This window comes from Myxine glutinosa, unplaced genomic scaffold (assembly GCF_964187855.1).
Source record: "Myxine glutinosa unplaced genomic scaffold, kmMyxGlut1.1 SCAFFOLD_1979, whole genome shotgun sequence".
Taxonomy (NCBI): Eukaryota; Metazoa; Chordata; class Myxini; order Myxiniformes; family Myxinidae; genus Myxine; species Myxine glutinosa.
The window spans coordinates 53,728-75,592 of record NW_027618074.1 but is presented as its reverse complement, the minus strand read 5'-3'; the positions used below and the strand labels follow the sequence as shown (position 1 = coordinate 75,592).

The following is a 21,865-nucleotide window of genomic DNA, read 5'->3' as shown; positions in this document are numbered from 1 at the left end:
CAGGAGGAGAGATGTTAATTGTGTGGAAACAGTGCAGCATGCACTGAGTGCATGTTCAGTAGCATTGGCAGCAGGACAATACAGGTGGCGACATGATCAGGTGCTGGCGGTGGTGGTGCAGATGGTGCAACAAGAGGTGCTGAGGTCGAGAGAAAGAAGAGTGGAGAAGGAGACTGATGGGGGAGAGGTGTGGTTTGTCAAAGAGGGCCAAGTGGTAAGAGGTGGAAAGAGGAGGAGGTGGAAAGCAAGAGGGCTGTCAGATGCTTGTGATTGGCAGGTGGTGGCAGACCTAAAGCCACAATTGGTATTCCCAGAGGAGATCTGTGTGACAAGGTTGCGGCCTGACATTGTCATTTGGTCAGGTGCAACAAGACAGGTCATCTTAGGGGAATTGTCGGTACCTTGGGAAGAGAACATGGAGGAGGTGCATGAGAGGAAGAGAGGAAAGTACAGTGAGCTGGAGGCAGAGTGCCGGGAGAAGGGTTGGCGAGTTTCGTGTCAGCCATTTGAGGTGGGGTGTAGAGGGTATATTGGCAATTCCTTTTCTGCATTTCTTGCTAGGCTGGGAGTGTGTGGGACAGAAAGGAGGAGGATGTGTGACAAGGTGGCCCAGGTTGCCTTGAAAGGCTCATTTTGGATATGGAGGAAGTTTATGTCGGCACGTCGAACGGTGTAGATTGGTTGTGTGTGGTTTTTTTTTGGTTTTTTTACTACTATTATTATTTCTTATTTTGTGTATATGAGTAAGTGGGTGAGGGTGTGTGTTTTTGCATGAATTAATTTTTGCATGAGCGTGTTTTTGTATGTTGAGTGGTGTATGTTGTAAGGGTAGGTGGTTGGTTGGTTGGTGTTGTGTGTGTGTGTGTGTGTATGTGTGTGTATGTTTGTGTATGAATGATCTGGTGTGTTTTGTTGGTGAGTGGTGAAGGGTATAAAGTTGGGTGTTTGAGTGTTCCACCATGTTTGTTTGGTGCTGTGGATTCTGGATGCGGAGGTGTTGTTGTTGTTGTAGTCTGCGTTCGCACTGGCTGGGGGTGGGGGTATGTACGCATCCAGGTGTAGTTGCTGCGTGTGGATGTGGATGTGCCCCTGCTGGCCCACCTTAGCTGCCCGTATCGAGGTTGAAGGGCCGAAACGGGATGATGCTGAGGACCTCGACTGAGGACCCGGTCAGTGCGGCACACTTGTGACCAGGTGTGTTTTGAACTTATTTATATTTATATATATATATATATATATATATATATATATATATATATATATATATATATATATATATATTTAGGTAGATCTGCATAGGTAGGTGCTCCGATGATCGTGGGTAGCAAAAACCACTTCGATGTACAGTAAGCAGGGACCTGTCTAGCCCGGATGTCGGCTTAGGTCCCGATTACGTCCCGATATTTGTCCCGATATTTGTCCCGATTACGAGGAATACAACAACATGCATTTTAAAGGCCATTTTCCCTACTAGAGCGGGGGTTAGCGTTGCAGTCCCCATGACAATCTTCTCCATTTTGCCCTATTTTCTGCATCTCTCCTTGTTAACCCCCTTGCCCGCATTTCTTCTTCCACCATCTTTAGCCAAGTCTTTCTCGGTCTTCCCCGTCCTCTACTTCCTTCTACATTCATTTCCATCACTCTTCTCAACCAGTCACTTTCATCCTTTCACAACACATGACCAAACCATCTCAACCTGTTCCTCTTCACAGCATCAATCACAGGCTCTATTCCCATCATCTTTCGCAATTCATCATTTGTCTTCCTCTCTCTCAACGATACTCCGCACATCCGTCGAACCATTCGCATTTCCACCCTTTCCAACCTTCGTTGCTGCTCTACGTTCATTACCCATGTCTCGCTCCCATAAATCATAACACTTCTCACACATGCAGCATACACCTTTCCCTTCAGCTTCAACGACACTCCCCTCATCATCAGCACGCCACTCAGTTCCCGAAACTTCTTCCATGCACATCTCACTCTTGCAACCGTTGCCGAGTCTGATCCACCTTCTCCATTCAGTATGTCTCCGAGGTAGCAAAATGTTTTCACACCTTCCAGCTTCACGCCGTCTCCAAGATCCAACTCAACATTTCCTCCATCTGCAGCTCCCTCTGAGCTTACCATAAGGAATGGGGCGTGTTAACTAGTGTAGGGATTATGTTAATTCCCCTGTGTGTGAAACCTCTGTAGTTATCCCTACTGTTTTTACCATAACCAGTGTCCACTAGTTACCCTAATTAATAATTGCCCCAATAAAACTCACCGGAAGTGCAGGCAGGAAGCGCACACGCATTGAGGTGCCATGGCGATAAAACATTGCTCAGGCCGGCTGAGGCCACGCCCACCTCACGATGGAATGGCAGAAGGGTTTGATGGGGAGATCACATCACTGGAAGGGAGGGCCAATCGGCACGCAGCTGAAGCCCAGAGGCAAGAAGGAGCCAGCTGATTGGCTATGGGGAGATGATAAAAAGTGAGTGCGTCCAACATTTTCTCTCTCTGCTCCTGGTTTTTGGCAAGGATTGCTCCCTGCGCTCTGTGTTCTACTGCTGAGATTGGTTATCTCGCTCATCGGTCTCTCAGTGCTGGGTGGATCGTGATGGTCACACCTGGGACATTCCAATAAGCGTTCCACTATCACACCACAGAAGGAAGGCTGCCAGACTGCGGTGCGTTTGGCTCGACGGAGGCCGGTGCGTCGAGTGGTGGAGCGCGCGCGTGCAAGGCCGCACCACCAGTCTGCAAGTTCCCGCTTCTCCGCACAGGGCGAGAGGCGAGGGATCGTCGGCCAGACAATCAAGCCGGACCGAGCTGAGTACCCATAAAAATAATCCCTTTCATCCCGTCCCTTTGTCCTTTGTCTTGTATCTGTGTTCTGTCTGTCAGAGTACTCCAATTTAAGGGGGTTTAGTAACCGGCGCGTTTTATTTTGTATTATCGGCATCTGTGGCAATAAAGCCTTCTTTATTTTTGTACATAATTCCGTTTTTCGTGCCAGTTCATTTCCTGCAGGTTTCGAAAGCTGCCCGGCAAGATCGTGTCAGGTAAAAGGTTGCCACTTCTTCTTCCTCCCTTCCTCCCGTGCATATCTATCTATAATTCCAGCAATCTCTGTGTGTCTGTCTGTGTGTCTGTGTGTCTGTGTGTTTGTCTGTGACCGCTGTTTCTCGACAACCACGGGTCCGATATACTTGAAACTTGCCAGGTATATTGCTGGGGACCCGAGGATGTGCCTTTTCAAGGTTTCATATTAATCGGACAATTACTTACCGAGATATGTCCAAAAAACGCTTCAACCAATCAGAGAGCAGCGAGCTATCACGTGTGCCGAACGTGGCGATCAGACTCTGCCTCGGACGGCACATTTGACAGCGTATTCATTTATTTCACGTTGGAAAACTATGTTGCCGTTAAACTATGTTTTAAAACGAATTCAAACTGCGATTAAATTAAAACTATTCATCCTAACTGCGATTTGCGAACTTCCGGACAGTGACGACTTATCTTCCGGCAGCCAATCACAGAACGCTCTGTTGCGTAGGCGTGGCCGATGTGAGACGAGCGGAGCTGAGCGCGTTACGAGCTGACCGCCATTACGGTACGTAATTCGATTTCTTATGCGCATTATTTCTCCCAATTCAGTCAGAGCGAAGGGCGGAAGCGAAGAGCGTTGCTTTTTTTGTTTACGGGCGTACGGGCGGGGTAGAGCGTACGGGTAGCGTTTTTTTTTTTTTTGGCCACGGAACGGGCACCCACGTACGGGCAATGCCCTAGTCTATCTATAATTCCAGTAATCTCTGTGTGTGTGTGTGTGTGTCTGTGTGTTTGTCTGTGACCGCTGTTTCTCGACAACCACGGGTCCGATCTAATTGAAACTTGCCAGATATATTGCTGGGGACCTGAGGATGTGCCTTTTCAAGGTTTGAAATTAATCGGACAAGTGGTTCCCAAGGTATGGTCACCGTACTCGCAAGCCGTTCGCTTTGGCTTTGCGAATGGACCAAACCATTTCATGTAAATAGAGGGGGGGGGTTCTGTGGTCGTTACTGCCACGTGGTTTCAAAGTTTTTTTTTGTTGTTGTTTGCACGCATGTTTTTTTGCACCCACGTACGGGCACGCCCTAGTATAGTGAAATCCGTATTTGAACAACGCCTCGAATAACGCTCGATTGCAATCCGTGATTTCACGGTCTTCACACGACAGTATCGATCGGATAAGCTGTTTCAGAGAAGTAGATTTTTAAGGTTTTCTTTTTGAATCGAATAGGGCTGCCAAATCACGTGACCGATGATGTTTTTCTCAGACTTTTATCCCCATGGTAAGGCGATCTTATTTGCAAAAAATTTCGTTGATCCGTTCAGCGGTTCTGGAGAAGATGTTTAAAGTTTATGATGTCATAGGCAATGGCAGCCAATGCAAGTCAAAATTGCAAAAACAAAATTAGTGATGCACCAAGTTACATTGGCATATATAAAGCGTTAACGTTTTGTAGAGATAGCTATAACGGTTTTCTCGGAAACATCTCCACAAAATGTGTGATAATAATAATAACTAGAACTGCCACTTTACAACTGTTGGCAGTGATAACCGGTTTCCTCCGCCTTCCCGCTTTCATACAACGCCACTTTCATTGGACATGCTTTAATACAACCCCACTTTGATACAAACCCGCTTTAACATTATTAATTTTTTTCTCCATCAATTTATCTCTAGATGATGCTCAAGAAATTTCATCCTGATCGGATGAAGTTTTGTACTTGTCGAATTATGACGTCATAATGGAGGCACCTATGACATCATCATCCACAAGGCTTATTCTCCACGGATAGTTTTTTACAATGAGATATGTCTCAATCTTTTCTATGCAGCGCTTTTTGAGATATAGAGATGCAAAGTTTTTCAGTTTTTCCAAGATAGCGGCCGTACCACATGTCATAATTTTCCTTAAAAGATTCTGCATGCCCAGGTGCACCTGTGGTGAAAATTTCCTGTCAATCGGTGCAATGACTGCAGAGAAAGTGATTTTTAAAGGAAATAATTCTGAAAAATGGCAACAGCATATTGAGTCACATGGCCTGATAAGAAAAGGTGTTGCGTTTCTTCTTCTTCTTTCAACAATAACGACTTCCAGCTTCGAGACTGTACAACCAATCATGTTGAAATTTTAAACACCTATTCCATTTGAGAGCTACATTGCATTAAAATTTCAAGTTCATCAATGGAGCGGTTCAAGAACTAGAAGCTTTTTATGATTTCCTTTAAATTATTTATTGCGGCCAAACCATGACATCAAATCTTCTCAAGTAACTTTTTAACTTCCCCCCATGGGGAACATTTGTGTAAAGTTTCCACTTGATATCTTCAGAAAATTATGGAGGAGATAGCATTTTAAGTTCATGCTTAAAAACGTCATAACTCCGAAACCATGTGAAGCATGACGTCATGATCGCTGAACTTTTTGTTTGTCATGGGTATGCGATTATGCATGCCAAGTTTGGCCTCGATCTGTTCAGCTGTTGCGGAGAAAAAGGAGTTTGTGTTTTTTCATGAAAAACAATATGGCGGCCAAACCATGTGACATATGACGACGAAAAACTTTGCATCCTGAGTTTTTTTTTTTAAGGTTACATAAAAAATATATATTCGTGGGAGCAAGGGATCTATTTGTCGAATTCTAACCTCGTAACGTTAGCACTTTTAATATACATACTAAATAAACGTGTTTTTTGGTCCCATTGCAGAGTTCTTTAGAATGAGCTATGACTCTTTTTTCCATCGACCCATTTCAGAGATAGAACGGCAAAGTTGAAGGTGTTTTCCAAGATGGCGCCCATACCACGTGACCTATGATGTCATTTAGCAGTAAAAAAATTATACATGCCTAGCCAATCATTTGATGAAAATTTCCTGCCATTTTGTGGATTTTCCAGCCTGGTGTTGGCTTAGCGGTTAGGGTGCCAGCTTGGGATCCTAGGATCCTGGGTTTGAATCCCGGTCGATCGCTGAATTAACGCCAGGGGGGTTGACTCAGCCTGTCATCCTTCCGAGGTCGGCAAATTGAGTACCAGCTTGCTGGGATGAATGATCACGGTGAGTACCCCAATTTAGAATAGGTACACCGTATCCCTGCGCATCGTAAGAGGCGACCAAGGGTTGGCGTCAGGAAGGGCATCCGGCCATAAAAACATTTCCTCAAACAGGGAACCATGATTGTCATGGGGCCTGCAAGGCTAACCCCCGCTCTCGCAGGCAAATGGCCTTAAAACGATCATTCATTCATTAATTTTTCCTGCCAATCGGACCAACGGTTGCTGAGAACATTAATTTTAAAGTTTTCGGAGGTGAAAAATAGGGTGGAAGAATAATAATAAGAAAAACTCGAGCAGAAACAAAAGGTATTCCTCTACAATGTAATTGTAGAGGAAACCTAATAATAATCCTTACAAGAACAATAAGGCTTCCAGTGGTAACCTCACTGGAAGCCTTATAAATAAAAACATCAGGATAAAAGTAGGTAATCTGTTCAGTCGTAGAGGCCTATAAGTTCTCAATATGCAATCTCCATACACAGATTGCATGAAACCGGTCATAGGTCCAAATGTTATTATTGTAAACATTCTGCGCAGAGCCTGGAACAAACAGCCAAGAACAAACAAACAGAGAAAAGCTTTTAGCTCATCCAGTCGAGCGAGAGACACGGCCATTAGAAGGAAAAGCCGATTCTCTTTTGCATCTTTATTAGTGAACAAAATCCATCTGCAATCTTCTGATCACATAACTATTATAAGTATCGATATTTTACTGGTCACGAGAAAACAAAGGAAAATATTGCAGCTTGTGGCTTTCTGAAGATTGCGTGATGGTATATGGGAAGAAGCCAACAAGCGGTTTAGCCAAAGTGGTAACTTCACGGTAACGTGTCACACACAGGCTTCGATTACAAGACGTGCCGTTTCTCGATACAACCAGATCACACATAGCAAGGTAGGTGTATTCAGGCAAAAACTGTCGCAACACCTTTCGTTCGTTGTGAAAGGGTAGTGTGCCCATTCTGTTGTATGCAATACAAAGATGACATTACATAAACATCAAATAAAGACAGGGGGAAAAAAAAAAAGACAGAACAAGCACAATACGTCCAAATGTTATTATTGTAAACATTCTGCGCAGAGCCTGGAACAAACAGCCAAGAACAATGGCGGGTTTGTGAAACTACCGCTAACCCTTTCCGCAAGACGAATCTGCACCTACAGTGGTTAGTATCCTTCAAAATTGATGAACTTGTAACCATGGTGGTGTGGTGCACGATGCCCCCCTCCCACTTTTCTGAGAGTAACTGTATAATACAAATGAAATAACAAAAAACCCTTAAAACCAAGACAGTAAAATTATTATTACAACAATCACTAAATTATTCAGCTTCAACTATAGAAACATTTCACAACTGTATTGATATTACTGCTCAAGCAAGATCTTTGGAAGATTCCTTTTTGTCTTTTTTGCCCTCGCCGTCGGCTCTTTCTGCAGGTTCTCTGCGCCGTTTCCTCACTAGCGTCCCAAAGCGAGTGTGTTGAGTTGGTATCACTGCCATGCCCAGCACCTTGTTGATTTGCTTAAACGCCACCAGCCTAAACGCGTGCTGAACCGACAGGTCCAGGGAAGAAAAAGTGAACAAGGAAAGGTATTTCCAGTTTATTCAGCACTGGCAAATCGTGGCAAGTCACACACAGACAAACAGGAGGGGGGAAGGGGGGGGAGGAGAAGGAGGATGAGACATCGGAGGTGGAGGAGGAGTAGTAGGAGACAACACAGGAGGAGGAAAACACAGGAAGAAGAAGAGATGAGAAAGGATACAAGTTCTGCAATAATGGATTCGATGAGACCATCTTAAGGGAGCCAATCACCAAGCTGGACAAAATTCAAATGAATTATTTGTGCATGTGTGCGTGTGTGTATTAGGTGTTAATGTCCGGCTTCCTCCTTGTGACTACAGTGCAGTCATTGGACTTTATTTTAATTACAGGCTAAGGCAGGACAACCAGCAGATTCCTTCGACGATGCAATGGTCACACTCACCTGGGCACTGGCAGTTAGAATTTCTTTTTGCTGCTCTGCCACGGAGGCCAAGACATCTGTCGGCTCCTTCTCACACGGGTCGTAAAGACCAGGACCACCTAGATGCATTAATCATGAGCGGTTGAGTCCAGGTTAAAGTCAACATATCGAAATAAAACGAGCAGATATTGTACAAGTAGTCCAAACATCAACAAAGGAAGGGTTGGAAGGAATATGTCTTCAAACACCTTCAGACACAAAAAAGGATTTTGAGATTAACTCCAAGCCCATTCCCATCTCCAAAAAGCACCAACACGACACACGCAAGTCCAGATCCAACAATTCGCCATCATGAAAGGCAACAAAGGTTGCATTTAATCATCATCATCACAGGTTACAAGGACGTAACCATGACCAATTCTTTCAGTGCTTACCAAGAAGTAGGATTCCTGAGGCGAGACACTCAAGCACACGGCGAAATGCATCTGCTGGTCCAAGAGGCCCCGATGCACTGCTGATAGCCTTTTCCACCAAAAGCTGCATGGCCTGCAAAAGGTGAAACAACCTTTCATCAGCTCAGCATTCCGAATCACATTTCGTTAATGGCCACACAGGTGCTCCCACACTCACCTGCATTTGCTACACACCAATAAGCTCCAAACAGTGCAGGAAAAAGCCAGCGGGTACGTACCCAGTTCGATAGACAAGACCAAGAAGCAACTCGCCGACAGAGGTCTCTCACAATGCGAATAATGATGACGCACGACTGCAGCCCATTGGCTTTTGCCTGCAACAATGGCAGATGTGAGAGGGAGGAGGTCATGTGCCTTGCTGATGCTTACGAAGGCAGTAGTTTCTGTGTGTAAGAAACAATGTCGTGCTAACATCTGGGATAAACCCCACAGGTATGGAGGCAACAATTTAGGGTTTGCAATAACGGTTCATCTTTCGTTGAAAGAACTTCAGAATATTTAAAATGTGATTTTCTATAAGCAAAAATATTTTTTGCATGATCTTTGAAAACACTTGGGTACTGCCGTGATCGACAAGGAAAGCGTTAAAACTCTCTCATTGACGACAGACAAGAATACATTGCCAGCCAGGTCATTCTAAAATGTGAGGGCCTGGGTTTCTAAAGATGTCATAAGAAACCACAAACTTGGTTAAATAAGGATGAAAGAGACCTATCCCAAGCGATAACATCAGGATGTAAACACTGGCCAATATTTCCTTTAAAATCCCGAGCAACAGAGATAACCTTTTGCTATGTGAGGGTGTTGCACAATTCTTCCTCGGTTTGGTCGAACGTGGGATATTACATCATTTTGACTGGACAGAAAAATCACAAATCAACAACTTAGAGATTACATTTACACTAAAAGTTGCTCAATAGTTCTACTGCTTCAGTATTTAATTGACGGAAGGAGTGGCGGAGGGAGAAGAGGGTGGCATCCAAATAAAATGGCCAGTCAGTATAATCGAGAATTAAACGCTTTGAGTACAATAAAGGCAAATATCCATCTCATCACCCCATTCTCACCCAAAGATATTTTTCAAAGCTAACAACTAATCCTTTACTTCCCTCCACAATCACCCCCTTCCCCATCCATTATTGACATTGCTCCTGTCGCACCTTCCCCGAGTGCAGGAACAGGAGTATGGGTAATGGATTTAGGGCAGAAAGGTGACCAGGCATAGGCCAACAGTCTCGGTTCTTTCAAAGCTGAGATTGTTGGGGGGATCAAGACGGATTTACTTTCAACTCCAGATGGAAATTGACGACTTGAGCCAAAATACGAACATCGTGTCTCGTTCATCAAATGCAGAACTCATCACTGGCCGGTCACCTTTTGGCTCCTAAAACTATCGCTAGTCGGTCACACGAGAAATGCTGGTGAGTTACAAGAATCGTGAGTGGCTGAGTAAGGAATGAGATAGGATGGGACGGCCAAATGTTCCAACTTCTAATAATTTGATCTCAATGCAATTTATCAAATGATGGTCATATGGCTTTAGGCCTGAACAGTCCCATTCCGTTAACTCAATCCCTCCCAACCAGCCAAATACCATGAAAGCTCTTCCCACACACAACAGCTTTGCACAAGTGAAGTTTGTATTATCGTTCAAAATACAGTAGACTCTCACCAATTTGAATACCCTGCTAATAAGAATTCAAACAGTTGATGGGGGGGGTGGGGGGGGGGGGGCAGCGGAGGGTGGAGAGGGGGGGGGGGGGAGGAAGTTAACTGGAGAGACCACTCGCATCACTTCCAGTACTGCCGATTTGAATATACAACAGGGCGTCGTAGGGAAAGGGGCGTTATTTATTTATTTTCCCGTTGGAGCCATCACCTCTACTATGGATATAAATCTTACAGCAGGTAATACCCATCCATTTACTTATGATACCATAGTGTACATTTAGGTGTGCAATTGGCTCGATTCAATTCGGAGCTTCAAATAACTCAAGGTGGCAGACGTACAAAGAAGAAATTTAACACAAATCGAGGATGTAATTTTTTTTTTTTTTCACCTGCAAAAGAATGATCTGACTGCACTTGACATTAATGAAGATCAAGCCATGAGGAAGGATGGTGACGGAAAGACATCGCCAAGAGGCCCACCCACGATAGAGGCCTGCACTTGACCTATTTTCTTGTTAGATTCATGAAAACTCTTTCTGCAGGTTCAACAGACTCCTTTATCACCCCGCACACGAAGCGAAAAGGGGTGTTAACCAATTGGTTCACTTTGTCTGTCTGCCTACAAATAAATGCCAGTTTATGAAGGAACAACTTGATTTCAATAGAATGTTATACTGTGAACACGAATCGGAAAACGGACTGCTAGTTTAATGTCATTTGGTTCCAAATTCGGCCCAACTGCACATTCACAGAGAGGAGTAAGATAATATTTTACTCTGTCTGCTCATCTGACAGTGAAACAAAATTGAAAATCATTCAAAACAGGGAGCTTATTGTTTTTAAGGATGTCACAAAGGACACAAAAACAAGGGGCGGTCACTTCCCGAAATTTTATTTTTTCTACAACTTATAAAATCAATATTTTATTTCAACGGAATTATACTTGAACAATGTATGAGACAAATCACCTTTTTGACACTTTCAAAACCATTCCATTTAGCTGTACGAATCGTATTACGGCATTTTACGTCATCTCACCAAACAAATGCGCCGCTCGCAAACCCCGTCCATGTCTTTTTTTTCTCAAGACTGCACGGGGTAAGATGTTCTGTGAAAACTAGTTGCAGGAAGCAGCCCTAAAAAATCCTCTCGAAGAATCTGCATCAACGGGAAGGAAGCAAGTGCCATTCGGCTCTCCATGGCGGCTATCTAACGTCGGGATGCCTTTCCATCACCATCCTCTTCGAAGGCTTCATCCCTCTAGCTATCGATGCCGTCCGAGACATTAGTTTTGCAGGCAAGATCATTTTTCAGCACGTTAAGTTTCTTGCTCGTACGCTCATCGCTGCAGTGAGTTTCTGGAGGCTTCGAATGGAGCCAAGTTCATGGAAAAGTGTCATAAGTGAATGGACAAAGGGCATTTTTCAATGGTCGTATGCTTTACAGTAGAAGCGAAAGCCCCAACCTAAATACGAATAATAAATTCTTTCCAATTTGAAATGGCGAGAGTTGACTGTATGCATTCGTGGCACAATATCGATGACACAAATGCATTACCAATGGCAGAGGTTTTAAAGGAAAAAGTTTTGGTTTGTGGACAAGGGCAAGCTGCGTTGTGCAGCGTTACTCTGGGGGCAGACAAACATAAAACATGTCCACCAACCATTTTCATCTTAACTCAAAAAAATGCCATTATAAAAGCAAACGCAAAACAAAAACACTATTTGCAGCCTTATGGAAAAAAAAAAGAAAACAGAAAATATCGGGGTTAAACAAGGAGGGTGATAACAATTGGGCCACAATTCTGTGACCAGAAAAAAAAGGAAATGCCAACAGGAGTGAAACCAAAAATCAAAATCAAACTCAATAATTTCATCTCAAAATCTCAGTCTTTTGGGGGTTTTTTTCTGGTCATTCGAGTGAAGGGAATTTAGCTTTTAAACAATTTTTAACCAATCAGGAAAACAAGGGAGTGGAGGGAAAGGCCTGGGGGAGAGGAAGGGGAATGGAGGAAGACGATGAGGAGGAAAAGCAGAGAGAAAGATGAAAGAAATTTATGGATTAGGGTGGGAAGTGGGGAGGGGTTGGAGAGAAAGAGAGACAGAGGAGAGAAGAGAGAGGGGGGGGGGCGTCGGGGTGTGGGTGGGTGGGAAGGAAAGGTGAAGGGGGAGATGGAAGGTGGAGGGAAAGGCCTGGGGGAGAGGAAGGGGAATGGAGGAAGACGATGAGGAGGAAAAGCAGAGAGAAAGATGAAAGAAATTTATGGATTAGGGTGGGAAGTGGGGAGGGGTTGGAGAGAAAGAGAGACAGAGGAGAGAAGAGAGAGGGGGGGGGGGGGTCGGGGTGTGGGTGGGTGGGAAGGAAAGGTGAAGGGGGAGATGGAAGGTGGAGGGAGGGGGAATGTCAAATGTGGAGGAGGGAGGAAGGAAGGTGGAAGAGGGAAGAAGGAAGGGCAAGAGGAAGGTAGATGGGACGAAGGTGGAGAGAGAGTGGGAGAGGGGAGAGAGGGAAAGGGATGGGTTGTGTTCATCATAAGGCTACAAGGGAAGAAAGAGCACGTTGGGCAAACCTGGAACCACTTGGCGTGGCGAAGGGCGGCCAGAGCGTCACGGCACTTTTGCCTGTTGAGAACGTCCGCTGGCTCCTTCGCTGTTACCGTGGTTACATCTACAATGCACCGTTAACTTGGTTAAATGCACAATGCACCATTACCGTGGTTATAATCGGCAAAAGCACAGGACAGGTGTTTGACCGAGCCTGTTAGGCACTGGTGTTAAACCACAACCGAGACATTAAACTTTTCATTTTCCTCGAAAGTTTAAATGAATGACAGATTTTTAAAAAAGAAACGAAAAATGCTTCAAACAGTGCAAGGTTATTATGCTGGATATTTCACACAGGAAAGCTTACTCCATTTGGCAGCATCAATGCCATGCCCTCTGTCCTGCAATCAGAAAAATAAAAACTCCTCCACACTCCATCCCACAAAAGAATGGCTACCATTGCTGTGGTTTACACTTTATTCCATGGTCAAACACCCCTCCATAGAAAAGGCGACTGGCCGGATGAGGAAGACTCTGAGCTGGACGCATTTCAGACCAAACCAGGCCCATTGCAGAGACCCCACGGTGACTTTTTTTTTTTTTTTTTAAAGCAAATTTCAATGAATAAGGCAAGGACATTGCTCCAGGGACTGGTCTGCTGGCAAAGCGTATCTCAAAGTCTCCAGGGGGGGTTTGGGGGGGAAGAAAACCATATCAAGGACCCTTATAGAGAGAAGAATAGATTAAATCAAAACCTGGCAAATCGAATTAACGACAATGATGATGACTATGAGAAACAGCAAACCTTCCTCGTCGGCGCTTGCTCTCATCAGCGGAGAAGTGAGGGTGATAGAGACTCGAGTTTTAGGTTCAGAGTTTGAAGTGATAATCACTTGTGCTTCCTCCACACATTGGTGCACCTCATAGGTGTCTGCACTCACCACCTGCGCACAAGTCAGCGAACCATTCAAAGCCCATAAGCTTCCATCACACGTTGAATATCACAGGTGCACAAGTGGTTTGGACGTACGGCAAGCTGTGCCGGTAGCTCAGAGGCAACGCGTTGCAACAATGTTTGGGTGGGCTTTCCACTGCAGAGCAGCACCAGCTGTACATCAAGGTCACCACGCAAGAGCAAGCCTTTGGCGAGCAACCCGACCCTCATCACCCCTCGGAGGACTCTCTTTCCCTCGGGTCCTTCATTTTCAACCTCAGCACTTGGTAAACTACAACATGAAAAAGGCCATGAACCACCAGGTTAGGAACCGCCAGCTGAGCAGAAGCGAAAAGCCAACAAAGAATGGTTATGACTGAATGCATAGTTTTGGGACAAAAACAAAATAGCTTGCAAAAAGGACTTTTCAAATGATTTCACATCTCATCCCACGAGTCTGCCAGCACACTACCTCTCCTCTACATCGGTTGTTTCCCCTTTCCCTTCAGCAAGGTGGTCAGAAACCCGCTTGAGTGCACGCTCAGTGTGCGAGACAATGTGCTGGACTGCCTGTAGTTCTGTTCCCGTAGGATAGATGGCCCTGTGACGTGCCATCACGTGTCGGTCTTGGTAGCTCTCCGAGCATTGTGCCACCTGCAGCAAACGGAGCAGTGAGGATTGCAGGCAAACAAAAATCGAATCAAATTCGATGCACATGCATCAGTTCCTTTGTTCATTGATATGACAAATGGTAACCATCAATGGTGAAAAGAAAGGTCAGAAAGTTGCAAGTCCAGCTACATGTCAACACCACCAGTCAGCTGGATCTCAAACCTCCTTCTCAGAAGGGCAACAACTACACACCTGTGGTGCTGGTGATTGTGGAAGTCCAAGATGGGGTCCAGACCCTGGAAGAAGTCCATTGAGATGCCTCCAATCCCCCCACTGTTGCTGTTCCTCATTGACCCTCCTCCAGAACATCTCCTCCTCGTAGTGCCTGCACATGGGTCGCTCAATAAATGAATAACCCAATCTCAGATGTTTCACCGACATCAACAAACGTAAAAACGTTAGTTAGTTCGTCAATGTGGTGATCTTAACTTGATGGAGATGGGAAAGCATCTTCTGTTGGTCATTCTTATCCAGCCCCGCAAAGTTGCACAGACAACAGCGGCTATTGGCTAAGTCTGATTTCAACCACACTCTGTCTGCTCATCACCGAGAACATGCGATTGAAAGACCCTTTCCTATACAACAAGCGTTACGCCTAGGTCCCCCGTCGGGGAAGTGATGTGAGTCGACAAAGTGGAACATGCAGAAAACATGCTATGATATTTCGCTCACAAGGTTCAGACATACATGGAGGCGGCCATCTTGGATTTTGACATGGCGACCCAATTTTCAATAGCGTTCTTCCTTATGCCTAGATAAACCCACACACCAGAAGGTACTTCGCTTATTTTTCAAGATATTTCACTCAAGGTTCAGACATATATATGGTGGCGGCCATCTTGGATTTTGACGTGGCGACCCAATTTTCAATAGCGTTCTTCCTTATGGCGAGATACACCCACACACCAAATTAGAAGTTGGTACTTCGCTTATTTTTCAAGATATTCATCTCACAAGGTTCGGACATACATGGCGGCGGCCATCTTGGATTTTGACGTGGCGACCCAATAGATACACCCACACACCAGATTAGACTTTGGTACTTCACTTATTGTTCGAGATATTTCGCTCAAGGTTCAGACATATATATGGTGGCGGCCATCTTGGATTTTGACGTGGCGACCCAATTTTCAATAGCGCTCGTCCTTATGCCGAGATACACCCACACACCACATTAGAAGTTGGTACTCCGCTTATTTTTCAAGATATGCAGGTTACAATGTTCAGACATACATGGCATCAGACATACATGGCGGCGGCCATCTTCGATTTTGACGTGGCGACCCAATTTTAAACAGCGTTCTTGCTTGTGCCTAGATACACCGACACACCAAATTAGAAGTTGGTATTTCGCTTATTTTTCAAGATATTTCGCTCACAAGGTTCAGACATATATATGGTGGCGGCCATCTTGGATTTTGACGTGGCGACCCAATTTTCAACAGCGTTCTTCCTTATGCCGAGATACACCCACACACCAAATTAGAAGTTGGTACATTCGCTTATTTTTCAAGATATTTCGCTCACAAGGTTCAGACATATATATGGTGGCGGCCATCTTGGATTTTGACGTGGCGACCCAATTTTAAACAGCGTTCTTGCTTGTGCCTAGATACACCGACACACCAAATTAGAAGTTGGTATATCGCTTATTTTTCAAGATATTTCGCTCACAAGGTTCAGACATATATATGGTGGCGGCCATCTTGGATTTTGACGTGGCGACCCAATTTTCAACAGCGTTCTTCCTTATGCCGAGATACACCCACACACCAAATTAGAAGTTGGTACATTCGCTTATTTTTCAAGATATTTCGCTCACAAGGTTCAGACATATATATGGTGGCGGCCATCTTGGATTTTGACGTGGCGACCCAATTTTAAACAGCGTTCTTCCTTGTGCCTAGATACACCCACACACCAGATTAGACGTTGGTACTGCGCTTATTTTTCGAGATATTTCGCTCAAGTTTCAGACATATATATGGTGGCGGCCATCTTGGATTTTGACGTGGCGAACCAATTTTCAATAGCGTTCTTCCTTATGCCTAGATACACCCACACACCAGATTAGAAGTTGGTACTTTGCTTATTTTTCAAGATATACAGGTTACAAGGTTCAGACATACATGGCATCAGACATACATGGCGGCGGCCATCTTGGATTTTGACGTGGGTTGCACGCACACACCAAATTCGAATGCGGTCCTTCGCTTACGCACGCACGCACACGCACACACACACCCCCGCATGCACGCACGGACGGAGGGGAAAGCAATAGTCCCCCTTTCGCTCCGCTGTGCGACGGGGGACAATAACCTTCTTTGCCTCTGAAGCAGGGTAAAAACACGAAAACAAATGGAAATGAGTACGAACCTCATATCAAGGCGCCAGCGTTCCTCTTCCTTCCAACGCCTCCAATACTCGTCACTGTGCATCTGTCTGCGGACCTTCTCCTCCTGCAGCTTGCGTGCACGTACACTTGCCTTCACCTCCACCTGCAGCTCGGGGTTAACCTTTTTCTGAAAAATACAGTGCCACAGGAGTTGGAGCTGCCTTACCCTCCTAGGTCATGTGCTTGGGTTAAACAAGGGGATAAAGCTTATGTAGCATCTATCTATAATTCCAGTAATCTCTGTACGTTTGTACGTTTGTACGTTTGTTTGTCTGTGACCGCTGTTTCTCGACAACCACGGGTCCGATATACTTTAAACTTGCCAGGTATATTGCTGGGGACCCGAGGATGTGCCTTTTCAAGGTTTGAAATTAATCGGACAAGTACTTACCGAGCTATGGCGATTTAGCCGTTCGCCGTTCGCTTTGGCGTTGCGAATGGACCAAACCATTGCATGTAAATAGAGGGGGGGGTTCTGTGGTCGTTGCGAATGGACCAAACCATTCATGTAAATAGAGGGGGGGGTTCTGTGGTCGTTACTGCCACGTGGTTTCAAAGTTTTTTTTTGCTGTTGTTGTTTGCACGCATGTTTTTTTGCACCCACGTACGGGCACGCCCTAGGATGTTTACACACACACACCCCTACACAAATTTTTTTTTTTTTTTTTTTGGCAAGGAACGGGCACCCACGTACGGGCACGTCCTAGCTTATATATAGTACGGGCATGCCCTAGTGTTAGCTAAATTCAACAATAACTATCATTGGAGCAACAAAAGTGGCACACATGAAACTAGACCGGCACTCAGTAGAGGGCACATCTCTGCCAGGCTGAACAGTTTGTTTTTATCCCACTGAAATGCCAGATCTGGATCCAGACTTAAACCAACATCTAATCAGTGTGTTCTTGTCAACTACCCAACTCATGTCCATAACATAACGTTTTGTCATAACTCGTCCACAACTTTTTGAGATTATTCTGTAAAAGTATTTACCCCCGACCAATGCCACGTTTAGATGAATTACGAATTATGGAGAAACAATTTTTCCAAATTAACTTTTTTGGTGACAACTGAAGAGATAAAACTAAACACCGTTATCGTTGAGAGGTCACAGTACATTCAGTAAATATTCACACACCGACTTTTTTCACATTTTTTTGTGTTACAGCCTGAATTTAAGATGGAATCAATTGAGATTTTTTTGTTACTGATCTACACATAATACCCCATGATGTCAAAGTGGAATTCTTTTTTTAAATTTTCACAACATAATTAAAAATGAAATACAGAAATATCTAATATACATAAGCATTCAAACCCGAGTCAATACTTCGTAGAAGCACCTTTGGCAGCGATTACAACTTCGAGTCTTCTTAGGTATCTGTATCAGTTTTGCACATCTGGATTTGGAGAGTTTTCCCATTCTTCCTTGCAGATTTGCTCAAGCTCTGTCAAGTTGGATGGGGACCGTCGGTGAACACCAATCTTCAAGTCTTTTCACAGATTCTCAATGCGATTCAAGTCTGGGCTTTGGCTGGGCCACTCAAGGACTTTGACATTCTTGTTCTGAAGCCATTCCAGTGTTGCTTTGGCTGTATGCTTTGGGTCATTGTCCTGTTTGAACATAAATGTTCACCACAGTCTCAGGTCTTTTGCACTCTGAAGCAGGTTCTCAAGAATTTGCCTGTATTTGGCTCCATTCATTGTTCCCTCTATGCTTACAAGTCTCCTAGTCCCTGCCGCTGAAGAGCATCCCCAGAGCATGATGCTGCCACCACCATGCTTCACGTAAGGATGGTGTTAGATAGGTGATGAAGCTGTGCTCGGTTCCCGCCAGACATAGCGCTTTCCATTCAGGCCAAATATTTCAATTTTCGTCTCATCAGACCACATAATCTTTGGGTTCATGCTCTCAGTCTCTCAGCCTTTTTGGAAACTCCATGCATGCTGTCAAGTGCCTTTTTCTCAGGAGTGGCTTCCATCTGGCCACTCTCCCAAAAAAAGCTTACATTTGTGAAGTGCTGCAGAGACTATTGTTCTTTTGCCAGGTTCTCCCATCTGAGCCAAGGAACTCTGAAGTTCTGTCACAGTGGTAATTGGGTTGTCACCTCACTGACCAAGGTTCTTCTTGCCCGGTTGCTCAGTTTGGTCCGACCGCCATCTCTAGGAAGAGTTTGGGTAGTTCCACATTCTTTCCATTTCCTAATGATGAAGCTCACTGTGCTCTTGGGAACTTTCAACACCCAGATATCCCCTTCCTCAAATCAGATATCCCCTTCCTTCCTCTTGGGAACTCTAAATTGTTTTATCCCCTTCCTCGGATCTATATCTCCTCACAATTCTCAGAGTTTTACTTGCAGTTCCTTGGACTTCATGGTAGAGCTTCTGCTCCGACATGCACCGTCAACTGTGGCACCTTATATAGAAAGGTGTGTTTCTTTCTTAATCATGTCCAATCAATGGAATTGGCCACAGGTGAACTCCAATCAAGTTGTAGATACATCTCAAGGATGATCAAAGGAGACTGGATGCACCTCAGCTCAATTTGGTGTGGCATAGCAAAAGGGTTGAATACTTATTGACTCAAGACGTTTCAGCTTTTCGTTTTTATATTTGTAAAAATTTCTAAAAAAAATTATTCCACTTTGACATCATGGGGTATTATGTGTAGATCAGTGACAAAAAATCTCAGTTTAATCCATTTTAAACTCAGGCTGTAACAACAAAATGTGAAAAAACCAATGGGTGGAAATACTTTCTGAAAGCACTATAACATGCATGTCTGGAATATCTTTAAGATGCATCTATTGCAGTATTTGCTTCTTTATTGCTATCTCTGTCCATAAAGGCCAGCTTTGTGAATGGAACAGGATATTGTTGACTGATGAACACTGACTCCCATTTCTGACAGAGCCTTGCAGATCTTTCAATGTCATTGTTGGATTTACAGTGACATCCAAAACCAGTTTCCTGCTTGCCCAGCTGCTGAGTTTGGATGGGGGACCTGATCTATGTAAAGTCTGGGTGGTATGATACATCTTCCACCTCACTAAAAGGGATAATGTGTGACTGCAATCTTCTTATAACCCTCTCCTTCTCCACCACTTTATGTCTGACCTATTTGGAAAGTTCCTTGGTTTCATGTTTGCTTTGTTGGTTGACCAAGCGAGTTGCACCTTAAAACTCCTGAGATAAGTGGGGGAGCTTAATTTTGTCGTTAAGCCACTAATTCCAGAGAGGTGAAGCGATTACAGGTATTTTGTAACCTTTGAAACAAATAATTTGCTCCTGAAATTATTTAGGGTTAATTAGGCAAAAGGTTTGAATACTTATGCAACTGAGAATAATCTGATTTTCTCTGTTAATCAAACACATTTTATCTGCATTTTTTAGCTTTATCACTTTCTAGTTTGTGAAGACTGTATATAAAGTTTGATTTGAAAGCATCATTAAATAAACTCAGGTGGCACAAAAATGCGAAAACCTTAGAGGGGGTGAATAATTTTGCAGGCCAATGTATCGTTCTACATATAATTTATAGCCCAATCTGAATGGTGAAGAATCACTTTTAAAAAATTATTACATCCGGATCCTCAACAAAATCAAATGAAGTTAGATGCTGCTCTTCTGTGCCTTTCCCAATCGTTTGATGTGCCTGTAATAATAATAATAATAATTCATTTATTTTGTATAGCGCTTTTCATGAAGCCCAAAGGCGCTTTGACAGAGTGCAAAACATAATGCATAACAAAACATGAAAACAACAATTGCAAAAAGACAAGAATCAATAGGGAAATATATAAAGCAAAAGGAGGGAGAAGGAGAAGTGATAGTCAGGGGTTAAATGCTGTGGGTTGAATGTTGAATGCAGTGCTGAACAGGTGGGTCTTGAGTGATGTTTTGAATGTGGTGAGTGAGGAGGAGTCTCTGATGGTGTGAGGTAGTGAGTTCCAGAGGGTGGGAGCAGCGATGGAGAAGACCCTGTCCCCCCAGGATCTGAATTTGGTCCGGATGGGGGGGGGGGGGGGGGTCAGGAGGTTGGTACCAGCAGAGCGGAGGTTGCGGGTGGGAGTGTGTCTGGAAAGGAGGTCAGCCAGGTAGGATGGGGCCAGGTTATGGAGGGCTTTGTAGGTCAAGAGGAGGATTTTGTACTGGATTCTCTGGGAGATGGGGAGCCAGTGAAGCTTGTAAAGGACGGGGGTGATGTGGTCACGGGTCCGGGAATGGGTGAGTAGACGGGGGCTTCATGATTGGGTGTACATATGTGCTTCATGATTGTTTAATGTAATTTGTAAAATACGTGCCTATATCGATTTGTTAAATGGTTTTCCATCTTGCCCGTTTTGTCTCATTCCATATATTGGCTCGGCTTAGTGTGTGCAAACCGATAGTCAGGACGTTTTCCCCCCACAGGTTGCTCATACCATGAGCCAGTGGGTATCCATGGTTCACTCGACCATACATAATAGACTGGTGGCTGTTGAGGGTACGGTCCTCAATTGGGATCACCAAACCACCAGTAAGGTAATGAGAACCCTGCTTGCTTTGGTAGTGGAGTTATTTGTGACTGGTGGCCTTAGGTCCAGAGTGGGCCAGAGGAACCCCTCCCTACATGTATACACACATGTATATACACACACACACGTATATATACACACACACACACACACGTATATACACACACACACGTATATACACACACACACACACACACGTATACACACACACACACACACGTATACACACACACACACACACACACACACACACACACACACACACACACACACACACACACACACACACACACATATAGATACACACACACACACACACACACATCTTCCTCTTCCTTGAAAACAAATAATAAACAAGCAAATTTCTGGGAGACAAACAAACTTTGTAAAAACAAGAACAAGTACAAAAAGTTTTAATTAAAACAAAAGCCGCGTCGATGTTACACAATGCCTAGATGCAGCTGTGCCTATAACGTCGATGTTATAGGCACAGGACATTCCTATTGATTCGATTACTTGGTTATTTTTGTGCAAAGTGAAAATATATCTCGGCAATTTCCCGTGTGTGGCGACGAATTTTTAATATATCTCGGCATTT

At 44.3% G+C, this 21,865-nt stretch overlaps 1 protein-coding gene across 3 annotated transcripts in view; it reads right to left on the bottom strand.

Annotated features, from left to right (window-relative positions):
* Positions 1-6,727: 6,727 nt before the first annotated feature.
* The window catches only part of ZFR (zinc finger RNA binding protein), a 53,217-nt gene continuing 38,079 nt past the window's right edge, over positions 6,728-21,865 (bottom strand). For 2 of the 3 annotated variants that reach the window (XM_078769287.1, XM_078769286.1), the window contains 10 exons: positions 16,732-16,877; positions 14,548-14,680; positions 14,156-14,337; positions 13,780-13,975; positions 13,555-13,693; positions 12,776-12,873; positions 8,754-8,849; positions 8,497-8,608; positions 8,084-8,181; positions 6,728-7,646 (listed from right to left, as the gene is read on the bottom strand). In XM_078769287.1, coding sequence (XP_078625413.1) covers positions 7,470-7,646; positions 8,084-8,181; positions 8,497-8,608; positions 8,754-8,849; positions 12,776-12,873; positions 13,555-13,693; positions 13,780-13,975; positions 14,156-14,337; positions 14,548-14,680; positions 16,732-16,877 — 1,377 coding nt within the window. In that variant the 3' untranslated portion in view covers positions 6,728-7,469. The remainder of the gene's footprint in view (positions 7,647-8,083; positions 8,182-8,496; positions 8,609-8,753; positions 8,850-12,775; positions 12,874-13,554; positions 13,694-13,779; positions 13,976-14,155; positions 14,338-14,547; positions 14,681-16,731; positions 16,878-21,865) is intronic. The other variant, XR_013621668.1, reaches the window with a different exon arrangement.